This window comes from Cavia porcellus, unplaced genomic scaffold (assembly GCF_034190915.1).
Source record: "Cavia porcellus strain 051 isolate PalLab524CR breed Dunkin Hartley unplaced genomic scaffold, mCavPor4.1 scaffold_50, whole genome shotgun sequence".
Classification (NCBI taxonomy): Eukaryota; Metazoa; Chordata; class Mammalia; order Rodentia; family Caviidae; genus Cavia; species Cavia porcellus.
Genome location: NW_026947533.1, coordinates 3,654,612 through 3,668,857, shown reverse-complemented (window position 1 = coordinate 3,668,857; position 14,246 = coordinate 3,654,612). Strand labels below are relative to the sequence as shown.

Sequence of the window (14,246 nt, the reverse complement as noted above, 5' to 3'; positions counted from 1 at the left end):
CTCAAAGAGGGTAAGATTAACCATATCAAAACAGAACAGAACATTTAAAAAAGAAATAAAAAACAATTTAAAGAAATACAGATTTCAAAGCAAGTCCACTGGAGATCTTCATTATCTAACTGTCTCTAGCTTCTTACACATAGTTGTCCCTATCTTCACCCACTTTATATACTTATTGCATATTATAGAACTAATCAAATCATTACAGTTCTATAGGCTTCACTGAACCTGATGTCAGTTTCTGATCTCCTGCTTGGGAAATTTTCAGCTATTACTTCTCTAAATATCCTCTTGACATCCTTTATGTTGTCTCCTTCTTTTTCATTCATCCCTATCATTCTTATGTTATTCTTCTTTGCATCATCTTGCAGTTGTTGAATTGTTGTTTCCTGATTCCTGGTTATTTTTAAAAGATCTTTCCTTTCCTGTTCACTAGCTGCAATCCGGTCTTCAAGGTCTGAAATTCTATCTTCACTTTCATTAAGGCGGTTTTTACAACATTCAGTGGAGTTTTTTATTTCCTGTATATCTCTGTGCATCTGCATTATGTATTCTGTTTGTTTCTTATATTGCTCTTCTAGGGATTCTATCTTTTTGTTTAGTTCCTCCAATTTATTATCTGTGTTTTCTTTAGATATATTCAGAATCTCTTTCATTTCTTTTATCATTTCTTCTTTTATCTGGGAGATTATTTTCAGTTTGAATTTCTTTAAAGCTTCCTGGAGTTGCTTGTCAATTTCAGTAGCTATTGTGTCCAATATTTGAGGTGGATGGGATATATTTTCTTCTATATACATTGGTCCTAGGGTTCTTGAGATGGGCTGGAGGTTTGAGGTTGTAATTTGGTCTTTTGTTTTGTCATTTTCCTATATTTCTGTGTTTCAAGTGTTATTTGAAAGCTTCCTCAGGATCTGTTGAAAATCCCCTTCTATGTTTGCAGCTCCTGAGACTCTGGCACCACGCTACCCCAAGCCATTGGGCCTGCAGAACCAATGGCCCTCCTCTGCCTGCTCAGAACTCCGCAGTTCCAGACAAGCTGGGCCTCAGGGACACTGTGCGCCCACCTGCCCCTTGGAAGCTCCACAGCTCGTCAATTGCAGCCGGGTTAGGGTACTCACCACAGGCCGCGGTGCCTCAGGAACCTGTGATCCCTCCCTGCTTGCAGAGATATCCACAGTCCTCCAGACACATGGAGAGGCCGATGCAGGCACCCCAGATCCGCCCAGCTCCTCCTCTGCACACCGATGGCCAGGCGTGGCCGCAAAACAGGCTGGGCTCGGGGGATAGTGTGGGCCCACCCACCTGTCGGGAGCTCAGCAGTTCTCCAAGTGCAACCAGGATGGGGAGGCGGATGTAGAGGCCTCAAACCCACCTCTCCCCTTCACTGCACCTGGAAGCCTGGAGGGACCCAAACAGTCTGGGCCGAGATATCCACAGTCCTCCAGACACACGAAGAGACCGATGCAGGCACCCCAGATCCGCCCTTTAGTGTAGTTGAGTTCTAAGAGCCCTGTCCTACTGGAAGGCAGGGTGTAAAGGGGAATGGCTAGGGTCAGAGATGAAAGTTGGGAATTTCAGGTGTCATCAGAGGACATCACTCATAACTTTAGAGAAACCTTTCCCATTCCATCATGGTCCAGCTAGGCTCACATTTGTAATCCCAAGGTGAAATTATTGGAATTCTAGTGAGTTAACTTCAGACTAACACTTCCAGTGCAGCCCAAGGCTAGAATAAAACACTAAGCCATATATTCAATTATGGGGAGCCAAGATGTCCTAAGTCCAGCCAAGATGGTGGTTCACCAGAACAAAGGCCACACCCAGGGCCACACCCAGGTTTAATAAATTCTCCATGAAGTGAGTTTGCTTGGGATGATTGACAGTGAAAATGGTGCAAAATATGACAGCCATGACTGTTGTGAGCTGGGCTAGGTAGAAGACTTGAGACCACCTCTGTGCTAAGCAGAGGGAAAATTTTCAGGGAGAGCAACCTGCATAACGCAGCTGATGTGGCATTTAATAATTTTGGGTTGTTGCTTCAATTTTGATGCATAATCCTTTTCAACCTGTGAAATCACAGCCTCTTTCTCAAGGCTGGATTCCAGTGGACAGTGTGGAATACATCGCCCCATCCTGCTCAGCTCAACCACATATCTGGGGAGTTACTTGAAAGGGTAACACTGACCTGTCAATTTGCTTCAGAGATGATACATTGGTTCCTCAGCCAGCCCAGTTTTCATTGCTTAAAGCCAAATGAAAGGACATAGAAATAGCCTGGCCAGCTCTGTGCAAATCAATATATGGCACTAGGGCCAAGTTTATCCAAAATGGAGACAGTCGCTCTTCTTTCCAAGGAGAGTCATCTGACTGGTTCCCCACCATAACAGTGATTTTAATGTAGGCTCAGATTCAGTTTCCTAAAGCCAGGCCTGGGGAGAACTTACTGTCTCAGAAACACTTGGTTTAACAGAGTTAGACAGGTGCCAATGATTCCTTTCATATACTCACATGGCTGTTTTAAGTAGTGTAGTATTCAAATGTTTTTTATCATACTATTCTTTCCACAAATAGTCTTTAAATGTCTATTTTGAGTTTGGTATTGTGATGGGGAAAACCTGAGTAAATCTTAAATAATGTTGGAATGGATAGAGAGGCCGGAAAAGGTCAAGGTTAAAAAGAAATATTTAGAGTGAAATCTGAAACAAGAAATGGAGCAGGGAGAAATAATACCAGAGAGGGATTTGGAGAAGGGAATCAGGAATATCAAACAAAGGATTCTGGCAATTGTACAGTTTCCAAAATAAGGCAGAAATGTAATAGTGCAAGGTACATAGGTATTGTAGAGCCTGGAATTTCCAGGTATCTTCCCCAAGGCAAAGCTTGAAGGCAGAGATTTGGCTCTAAATTCTCGTGGGACAAGACCTGACCTGACCTGGCATTGATTATCAGAGTTTTATTCAAGCTCCATTTAAAAAGTCACACTACCTGTACCATTAGCCATACTTCAAAAAACCAGTCTATTTGGATTTCCCAGCCTATTGACTATTATGATTCTATGCTGGTTTCCTGAAGGGTTATTCTGCAGACAGATATGTGACCTGTTTCAGGAACAAAAGGGGAAAGTTCTTTAGAATCTGCAAAATATAGACTTCCTTCTACCTCAGGGGGGTGATTTTCATGTTCTGAAGTTAGCATCAGGGCACTGAGCTATGATCCAACTTCACCATCGAAACTTTCCAGTAGATTCTCAGTCCAAAGGCTTGCTGGACAGGCCCCATTGTGTCTGGACACTTTGCCTTTATTAACTGTATTTCACTCCTCAGCTCTGTAATCCTCAACTCATTGATTCCCTCTGCAACTTTGGTCGATGATTAGATACAAATCCAGTGTTTGATCCTTCATGAGCTTTTGCTCATCTCCTGGAAAGGATGTTTGAGCTAATATAACACTTTGCCTATGGCTCCTTTTTAAACTTTATTACTTCTTCCTGTGTACCAGGGTATTTGGATTTACCTTATCTCCTGTAAGTGCAAACTCCATGAGATCAAGTATAGATCTCATCTTATTCACCCAATCTTAAGCATACCTTAGTCGAAAAATTCTCTCAAGGGATCATACAGGTGCAGAAGTGAGGAAGCAGGATTGCACTCCAGCTTCATATCACCATGACACCTTCAATCTTTACTCTTCACAGCCCGTAGTACAACAATACCAACTCTTTGTTGATACAAAAACCAGAAGTTAGTTTAGAGAATATGATCAACATGTTTACCACTGTCATTTTATTATAATTGTAATATGATTTTAATGTATGAATGAAAAATCAGGGTTTTCAAACATAAGCATTTATTGATCTCTTATTTTTGTGAACCAATCATATGGTTAAGGCTAATAGTCCTCATTGTATTGATGAATAAAGGCAATCACAGAGATGACAAAGGGTTTATATGAGACCCTTATGGTGAGAATGATGATTCCTTCAACTTATATCTATTTTTCCCTTGCCTTTACATACTCATGTAAGCAGATCTACCACCAAATGGCTGGAAACTAAAGTATTTAGTGTCCTCACTTCTTTGTAGCATATTGATGGTATAATGATGGACAATTATCATATAAATGAAGAGGCAAGGAGAAGATATTAATGTTCACTAATCATCTTTTAACTGAGAGATATCCTAGAGTGATCATAATACGACCTTTGGAAAATCCAAAAATGTAAGTATTATCTTTCTCATTTAATGGCTGAGGAAACTGACTTACAGAGATTATGTAAATTGTTCAAATTTGCATAGATAAAAAATAGCAGAATCAGTATCAGAGCCCTTGTTTAAATAGGGCAAAAAGGTAAATGTTTATGAATGTTTATGGACCCATAGAGGATGAAGTCCTTGGATTATTTTTCTTTAATCATTGACTCTTTACAAAACCATTGACTTGTCATTATTTGCATTATTTTTAATGCAAATGGACCCATAGAGGATGAAGTCCTTGGATTATTTTTCTTTAATCATTGACTCTTTACAAAACCATTGACGTCATTATTTGCATTATTTTTAAAACAAGAAAGTGCCCATCTTTTGCTATTTTAAGAAATTTAAACTGCTGTTTTAAATTGAAATAATACAGCAACAAATTAAGAAGAAAACAATCTTTTAGCAATGGTGTTAACTATTAAAGCTTTACAAATGAGATTCCAGGCAACTTCTCTTTTAGGTATAATGCACCTTTGACTTATATTTAAGTGGCCAGAAAAGCTCTATTATTTAATAAGGCATTTACAATCTACACATTTGATTACAAAATAAACACAAGGATAAATTTTCCCATTGTTTCCGTACTGCAAATTCTACTACTGTCCAACAATCACAGTTATTTTTTCTTCAGTGTTACGCCAATGACATTTTGTGGAAATCTGCAATATGACTGAGTAAACTTAAACTAAATCAACTGCTTCTCATGTGCAGTGGCACAATTATAAAACTTGCCTGATAAACACTGGTTCTTCTGTCTCTAAACTTTTTTGGTGACTTCATTGATAAATGTGCCCAGTGTACACATTATGGGAACCATTGTTTCTGTAGCACTTAACTATATAGCTCCAGAAGAAGTGTGTAGACAGAAAGATTGCTGATTGAAAATAATTCCAGACAGAAGTGTGATGCAATTGTAGCTTTTCAAGAGGCTAATACCTGACATCTTGATTTATAGCCTTAAAATATGCACAGAGAAAAGATTTATCTCAATTCATCCATCATTCAGGCATCAGGATTAAGGAGACTGTTGTTTGATAAAGGCCTGGACATGATACTGAAACAAGTTGAGCCCCATGGAAAAGACTTCGGTTTAACTCATGTGGATAGAAATAAAAGTAGTGGATATAGCTACAATAAAATTGTAGACATTGCAATCTTCCTAAAAAGCACCTTGGAGATTGTTCCAAACTGTGTCTTTCCTATGGTCTCAGAGTGGTACCATTTATCTGATAGCCAAAAAGATGCCAGTGTGTGAAGTTACAGACCACAGATGTCCATCCTTTTTTATACATGGCATGAGACAAATAGGAGCCTGTGAAATCAATCCCTTGATCAGAGGGAAAGCTGAAAACAAAACAAGAAGGAGTCCTAATGCTTACAGGCCAGAGAGTCACCAGCACAGCCTGAGTCAGCTCTCATCTTTGACCTTGGATATTCCTAATTTTGGTCTTGGTGGTAGCAGACTCAGAGGGGGTGAAAGAGCAAACAAAACAAAGAAACTCGCTGTTAGCAAATCATGTAAGTCTTCAGAAGTCTCCATGTAAGTCTTCAGAAGCTTACACATACCTAGCCCTTGTAAGACTTTGCTAACATGAATGGACCAATCACAGAATGAGTTAAATCATCCTTATGCCAATAGCATTTCCTGTGTTTTTATCTACACTTTTCTCTGACTTCCTTTCAGAGTTTAAAAAATGCAGTGTTTGGACCTGACAATCCTTATGACCCTGAAAAAATATGATCTAGAGTGACTAGCTATTTCTTTTCTGCATCAAGTCCTGTTTCTAATCAACATATGGGTCAAATTTATATGGAAACTAATGCATCTTGCTGAGTATGTTTTCCTAAAGCACTGATTTAACTGATAGCACTTTCACATTATACAGTTAGAGTTACAGAAAGCCCTTTACAATTTAAGATTTATTCAGCAAGGGGATGATAACTTGGGTAATGTTTATGGTAATGATTTGCTTTTTCTACCTCCTGCAGCCATTCTTCCAACCCTAGTACTTACCTCTGGCCAAAGCAGATATTTTTGTTGTTATGACTGAGGTTTTCTCCCAATTAGTTTTTTGAAAGCAGCTTTTACATCTTTGTTCCTCAAACTATAGATGAGGGGGTTCAACATGGGGATGATAATCGTGTAGAACACAGAAGCCCACTTATCTTGGTCCAGGGAATAACTGGATGTTGGTCGCAGGTACATAAACATGACTGTGCCATAGAAGAGAGTGACACCAGTAAGGTGAGACCCACAAGTCGAGAATGCTTTGAGCTGCCCCTCTGTGGAAGTCATTCTGATGATTGTGACGAGGATGAAGACATAGGAGATGATGATGAGGATGGTGCTGAACTCAATGAAGCCACACAAACTGAACAGCAGTATCTCACTGATGTAGGTATCTGAGCAAGAGAGGGCCAGGAGTGGTGGGATTTCACAGAAGAAATGGTTGATGATATTGGAACCACAGTAATTGAGGCTGAAAGTGAGGGAAGTGTGGACCACTAAGCTCACTAGGCCTGTCAAGTAAGAGCCCAGCATGAGAGCCATGCAGACTCGCTTGGACATGAGGATGTTGTAGTGGAGGGGCCGACAGATGGCCATGAACCGGTCATAAGCCATTGCTGCCAGGATGTAGCACTCAGCATCCACAAAACCTACAAAGAAAGGAAACTGTGTAGCACAGCTGGAGAAAGAGATAACTTTGTGCTTTGTTAGGAAGTCAGCCAACATCCTGGGTGCGATGGCTGAGGAATAGCCCAGGTCAACAAAGGAAAGGTTGCAGAGGAAAAAGTACATGGGCGTGTGCAGGCGAGGGTCTGTGATGATCAGAACGATCATGCCCACATTCCCCAGAACATTGAGCAGGTACACAATGAGGAAGACCACGAAGAAGGTGATCTGCAGCTGAGGGTCCTGCGTGATGCCTAGGAAGATGAACTTGGTCTCTGTCGAGTAGTTCTTCTTTTCTTTATCCATGTGTATACAGATCTGGATTTGGGTTACTGCTGAAGGCAGTAAATCAGTGTCACTGGAAACATTTAAATTAGAGCTAAACAACCAGGCCGTTGGAATTTTATATGTAGAAGTAAATGAGGATTTTGTTCAGGGTGACTTGCAAAGGTCCCTCCACTGATGACAGTTCTGGTGACAGTTTTGGTGACTGTGATGGCTGTGTGGCTTCTCCAAGTGTCCACGCACTATAGAAGAAGAGCTGAGCTTCCTGGTAATGCTGTGTTCTGCTTCTCCAAAGACCCCACTGTTCTGCTCTCATTCATGGTATGCTATCAGGTGTGTGTTGGCACTGATTTGGGGAGTTATCCAAGGTATTAGTGAGGAAGAGTGGTTTTGAGTGATCTTTTTATCTGTGGAATACAAAGTAAGCATAAATGCAGATAATGCAAACAATTAATTCTCATTATAGGTCAGGAGAGAGAAGAAAATGAAAGACTCAGAGATCTCAAAGTGTAACACATTTTATGCACCAGTAGAGGATATAAAACCTTCATTGCTGAGGGGCAGAAATATAGGAATAGGTAATGAAAAACTAATTTTTAAAAGACCAAGGATGACTCAACATTTATTATATTGTATAATTCATCAGTTACTTAAAGGTATTATATAAATTCATTCTCACAACAACTCGGAAAAGCGGCTATGAATCATTAACTCTATATTACATCTGAAAAGAACACTAAATACTTAGTCACTTCCATGAAGTCAACAGCCAGTGAGTAGCAGAGCTGGGTCTGACTTACATGGCCCATTTCGCCTTGTTGCCTTCTGTGTATATGTGATTCGGTAACAGGAAATTCAAATTTCATGCAATTTTATTTTTCCCATTCTGTCTCTTTTGCCTGACCTGGGAAATAGCCCTTTAGTTTCTCTGACCTTTGAAGGCTTGGAAGTGAGCAATGTGGATATTTCTTGCATAATTCTGCTGCATAACTGAGTAGCTATTGCTGAGCTCAATCCAGAGTTAAGAGTAATGGATACACGAGGAGGGGAAAGTGAGAGCACTGTACAATTCAGTGGTTACACAGGAGGATCATATGTGTGTGTCTTTTCACTGGCTGGATGAATATCTACTGAATCGCACAAGTGAGTGTGATCAGTGTAAACAAACAAAATCAAATCCAGACAAAACTAAACTCAAGGAAACAGCATATGCTACCTAAACTTGAAGGGAGAAGATGTGCATCTGCTTTAATTGGTTTATTGCTTGTTTTTTCTTAGGGTTGTAGACATTTGTCAAAGGAATTTTCCCCTAAATCCAAGGATTTAAAAGTGGTGAAAGTCTTGTTTCTTGGTTTCAATATTTACATAGAAAATAATCAATCACAGCAAAGAAGGTGATCACAGTAAAGAAAAAATCATCCCAGAAATTTATAAAACACTTATATTAGCTACTGTTCAGTTCTTTCTCCTGCTGTGAATGTGCAGACTATTTCATACATTAGGGCAATCAGGAAACAGAATGGAAATAATTGCAGAGAGAAATTATTTGAAGAATTTATTTCTGATCAAGAAATTATATCCATGATACACAAAGAAATTTAAAAACTCAATAATAAGAAAAGAAACCATGCAGTCAAGAACAGGCTTGAGATTTGTGTAGATACGTGGTGAAGAAGGTGAATGAGCATGAAATAGATGCATGAAAAATTTCAGATGAGTGTATACTCATAACTTCAAAAGTATTCAATGCTTATCTCATGGCACTGACGCATTGCAGGCTATCTCTAACCTTCCAGGAGAAAGGATTTCATTTTCACAGTACATCCGCTTCTTGATAATACTCACCGAGGCCCTGCTATGAAATTCAAAATCAGGGTTTGACTAAAGGAGAAAAGAAAAAAAAAACCTTAATACTTTGCAGTTTTGGGTAGCTAATGTTCTGCCTGTCTGACACCTGATGAAATTGCAGAATGTTGAGAAAGTATATTCTATTGTCTATAACACTTATTTAATGGGGCCAGCAAAATATTTTTTGGTGGAAATAAAGGTATAAGAAAGCATTGTAGATTTCTATGGCCTGAGTTTGCAAGGCTATATGGAAGGAATAGGAGAGCCAGAGCTTGGAGATCCAGTACGTGTTCTTTGTTTCAGTTATTAACTGTTTGATCTTGGTGAATGGCTACATTTGATGCAGCATCTTTCACTGAGTTGGAGCAGAAGATGGATTCTAGCAAAGTCTCTACTCCTAGCATCTTCTGAATTTTGATTAAGGTTGAAATATCTAAAATCCAAATGCACAGCCTCCTCTCTTTGAAAATTTAGACTGTCAGGGACCTGGCACCAACAGAAACTGTGCTCTATGAGTCACTGGACTGAAAACCCACTCCAAATCAACCACATTGCCTCCCCACCCTGTGGTCTCCAGTGTGATCTAACCTGTTCCCAATGCAGATGAGAGGCGGTAGGTCCCCTTTTCTTGGACGTTTTCCACTGAAACCATACATTTGTACAAACATTGGAAGATGAGGTATCATCCCCATTCCTTGTTCTTCTTACCTTTGCTCCTGTGTGCAGGAAGCACTTAAGTCTCAGAGTTACTACCCATTTCCCAGGAGCAATGTGATGCACTGATTCTCTGCACTCATGGGACACACCAAGATCTGATGAGCCATCATCCTCTAAGGAATTGAACTCTCTTCTTTTAACCTTAATGAAAAAGAAGGAAACAAAGAGATTTGTAAGGCTCTTTCATGATGCCAGAACTCCTTGTAAAACTGCATGGGCTCTTTCATCCAGCCTACACATGCCTACCTGGTGTGATTTCAGGGGTAACTGAGAAAGGTCTTTCTGCTGATGTGTGTAAACTCTTTGAAAGGATATATTGTATTCAATGCCCTATAGAATGACATTAACATATTACTATTAGGGTTAAAGAAAAAAGTAATGAATGGTCTTTATAATTAGAAACAAAGAGACGGGACCCAAGGAAACCTTGGGAGGTATTCTATGGGCTTATCAATTGCATTCTGCCTGTGGTAGAAGTGGTTATGCCACATGTGGAAACTTCATCAGATTATACACATTAACCATGGAGTTCTTTGTAGAATAACAATGAAGATTCATAGCAAGTGGAACCAAAGAGCTGCCAAAAACAAAATGTTGCATAAATTCATAGTTTAAATTTGTATTTGTCTATGAAGAAAATAAAAAAAAATCTATTTAAAAACCCTCCTTCTGTGTCCTGTGTGACCTGTACACTGGACTGTCTCATGGGTAATCAGAAACTCTCAGTGGAAAGATTTGATTGATATTTCATTTCCATATTTATGTGAAAGAAACTTTGGGTATTTTCTTTAGTAAGAATGCCTTTTGGATTTCATATTCTAGAAGATTGAGGAGCTTCATTCTTTTCAATTGTCATTAAATGTTAACGCTCATTTTTTTTATTTAAAGAGAAAAAAAGAAAGCAAATAAAAAAACAAAGCAGTAACAGGGTACAAATAATACAGAATTTCAAGAAAAAATATACAGTAAGAAATCACTAGGTAATAGGTTACACACTGCCATCTTAGAAACAGTTGTCCAAATTATAAAATTAAAGCATATAAAGTGGACATTCATACAGTGAGATTGCAGACAGTTCCGTTCAATCGTAACGCTCATTGTAATTAAGTTAGCAGGTACCGTTATATAATGAAAAAGATCAGGTGACTGGGCATGCACTCAAAATCTCCATAAATACAACTGTTTTCAATACAACTGTTGTGTTCCCCCTGTGAGCCTCTCAAACAATCTTACATTTTAGTTGGAGCCATCAATTATCAGGCTTAGAAAAGCTTTTGTTAAAGCTCTAAGTCCTTTCATCTGTTTTGAGTTACCTAACTTATTAATTCACAACTGGTGCGATTATATCAAATTCATTAAATAGTATTTTATACATTTAAAGTACATTTACATAACATGGAGACAGACATAAGGCTCAGATAGTCATATATAAAGGATACTTTAAGGGATATTTGGCACTCCTGTTGAGCAGAGGTGAATTTTTGTTAAGATTGTCCTGACTTGGCATGAGTTTTGTATCTTCTCTCATGAGCTCTATGGTGTATTCTCCCATTAGCATTGCCATCTTACATTTTCCTAAAGCCCCAGAGGAAAAACATCACTTCCACTGAGAGCTCTTTCAAGTTCTAGACACTGGGTATAAGTACTTTTTCCAAAGTAAGTGGCTATATGCAGTAATTCACTGTTTGACATTTAATGCCTCTCCACTTCCCCTCTAATATTTTTGAAAGCCTTTTCTTCCAAAAAACATCAACATCAAGATTACCACATGCCATTCTTCAGAGCGAGCCAGCATTCCCCAGATGATATTAAGTAAGTATTCATCATTTAGTTTTTCTGTATTCTTTATTTAACAAAGGAAGACTTTTATAAATACTCTGCTACTTTGCAGCTATGGTAAAAAAATGATTAATTATACCCATTCTGGGGTCAGGAAAAACTGTGTCTGAATCCTAATTCAGATCCCTATCAGCTATTCAGATAAGTTACATTTCCAGGCCCCAATTTTGGGCATATAAAAAAAAGAAAGTGCTTGTATGTAGAAGGGTACTTGGCAAATAACGACTGCATCATAAATATAAATTCCTGTAATCATCTGGCTTTAGTCCCTTCTACTTTCACCTGGTAGAGAACTGAATGAATAAGTTATCACCATTACCATCAGTTCATTGAGATGGCATCTTTACTAGTCAGTATTGCTTCTATTAGTTGGCCTCTAAATGATAGTTGCTTGGTTAATAATTTCAAGTTCTTTTTTTTTATTTAAGAGGAAAAAGAGAAAAACACAAAACAAAACAAAGCAGTGTAAGGTTACACATAATACAGAACTACAAAAAAAAAAACATAACAGTAAGGAATCACCTGTTAATAGATTACATATTATCATCTTGGAAGTAGTTGCTCAAATCACAGTATCAAAGAATACAAAGTAGACATTCAAACAGAGAGACTGCAAACAGCTGTGTTCAATGATCCAAAAACATTAATATAGTCAGCTATTTAACACCCCTAAACACACTTGCTGTTATATCCATTAGAGCTCTTTTTTTTTCCTCCCTCTCTTTTTTACAACAAAATTTACACATTTTGGATTTTATTACTCCTTAGTTCTTATTTCTTTTTTGGGGGGGGAGAGAATAAATGGCAAAACATTGGCAAATATGGCAAAACAAAGCTGTAAGTCAAAACCAAGGCTAGACAAAGCACATGATGTAGAACAGAGTACAAGGTTATTAACAATGGTTATCAACGTTGTCTCTTGTTTCCTTAAAAGGAATTGTCTATCTCATTAGATATTATAAAGTTGGACAAAACAGTAGAGAACAAGACCAATAAAACTTAGGCATTGTGAACATTACAGGACTTCCAAAGGAGACAATAGTCAAACCAGAATGGGCATCTTTGTGAATCTTATTGCCTTCAAATTAGTTGCCTATAACCTCAGACTTGCTACTATTGCACAGAATGGAACAGAGTCTAATCAGTCAAGACAAGATCGTGGGAGTATTACAGGACTTCAAAACAAGTTAATAGGAGATCGAAAAGAGTTACTATTATATATCCTAATTTTTTAAATTTTTCCGTTAATTAAAATAAACATAAGAAATAGCTAAATAATTTTTTTAAAGAATACTAGTTACCATAGTGTCTGTCTTTTTCCTTAAAATATTTGGATAAAACTTCATATACTATAGCTTCAATTATTTCCATATCAAAAAGCCCAGAATAAAGCCTTTCTAATTAATAAGTGAAAATTTTATAAGGCTTCAAGGCCACATAATGGGGAATCATGATTATCACATATTTTTATATATTTGAATCATTACTTACATTAGGGAAACTATTCGGTATTCATACATGCGAGATTGATTTATTTCACTTATGAGTATGGTCTCAAGCTGCGCCCATTTATTGATAAATATCTCAATGCGATCCTTCTTTCTAGCTGAATAATACTCCATTGTATAGAAATTCCACAACTTTTTTATCCATTCCTCAGTTGATGGACACTTGGGTTGTTTCCAAATCTGGCGAAATAAATGGGGTCTTTAACTTTTTCCTCATTTTTGAGACCCAATCTTCTGTTCTCCTCCACTAGACTTCCTGCTCCTGAGACCTTTTTGCCCTCTGCGATTTCTGTGACATCTCTAGCCCCTTCTTGCCTCTGGACATTGCTTATGGCAAATCAACTTTTAATTCCTGTACAGATGACACCTTTGTTGGTGGGATGCTAAGCCCCTGCTCACACTGGACAATGTACAGGGTGCTCCAGGAATCTGTGTTTACTCTGCCTCCTACTCCTTGCACACTTCCCCTAATGCTGCACTCTATAATCCTACCTCTTCAGCTTTGATTTATACTTTTTCTTATCCTGCTAATCAACACCTTGTTGCTCCCAATGGAGCCTGGTTTGCCTGTAGTTCTAATATAACTCCTTGTTCCATGCATCACCTGTTTACCCAGTGCCCTGAGCTTTACATATTAGTCCATATCTTTCCCCAAGTGTATTGGTACCCTAGAGATAATGGTAAGAGTCACTTGTTCCCTAGCTTTGACTTAAAGAGTCCAGTAAGAGCAAAAAAAATCCTGCATTATTACCTGTATTACTAAAAATTGAGATAACAAGGTCAATAGGTTTAAGAGTGTCTAGCCTAATAGTCAAAAGACCAAAATTATAGACACTTATGTGTACTCACTGACCAAGATTTAGCAGCCCTTAGTGATTCTGTCTCCAAATTAGAGGATTCTTTAAGTTCACTGACTGAGATGGTTTTACAAAACTGGCGGGGTCTAGATCTACTGTTCCTAAAGGAAGGAGGCTTTTGTCTGACATTAGGAAAATATTGTTGTTTGTATGCCAATCATTCTGGGGTTATCAGACAAAGTATGGCCAGCCTTAAAGGGCAGCTACAGGATCAAGAACGAGCCAGACAAACGGAACAGAATTGGCTTGAGGGATGGTTTTC

At 38.4% G+C, this 14,246-nt stretch overlaps 1 protein-coding gene across 1 annotated transcript; it reads right to left on the bottom strand.

Moving 5' to 3' along the window:
- Window positions 1–6,297: 6,297 nt before the first annotated feature.
- LOC134475030 (olfactory receptor 5AR1) lies at window positions 6,298–7,236 on the bottom strand. The gene has a single exon (XM_063244397.1). The coding sequence runs from the start codon at window positions 7,234–7,236 to the stop codon at window positions 6,298–6,300; it is 939 nt and encodes a 312-aa protein (XP_063100467.1).
- Between the last annotated feature and the right edge of the window lie 7,010 nt (window positions 7,237–14,246).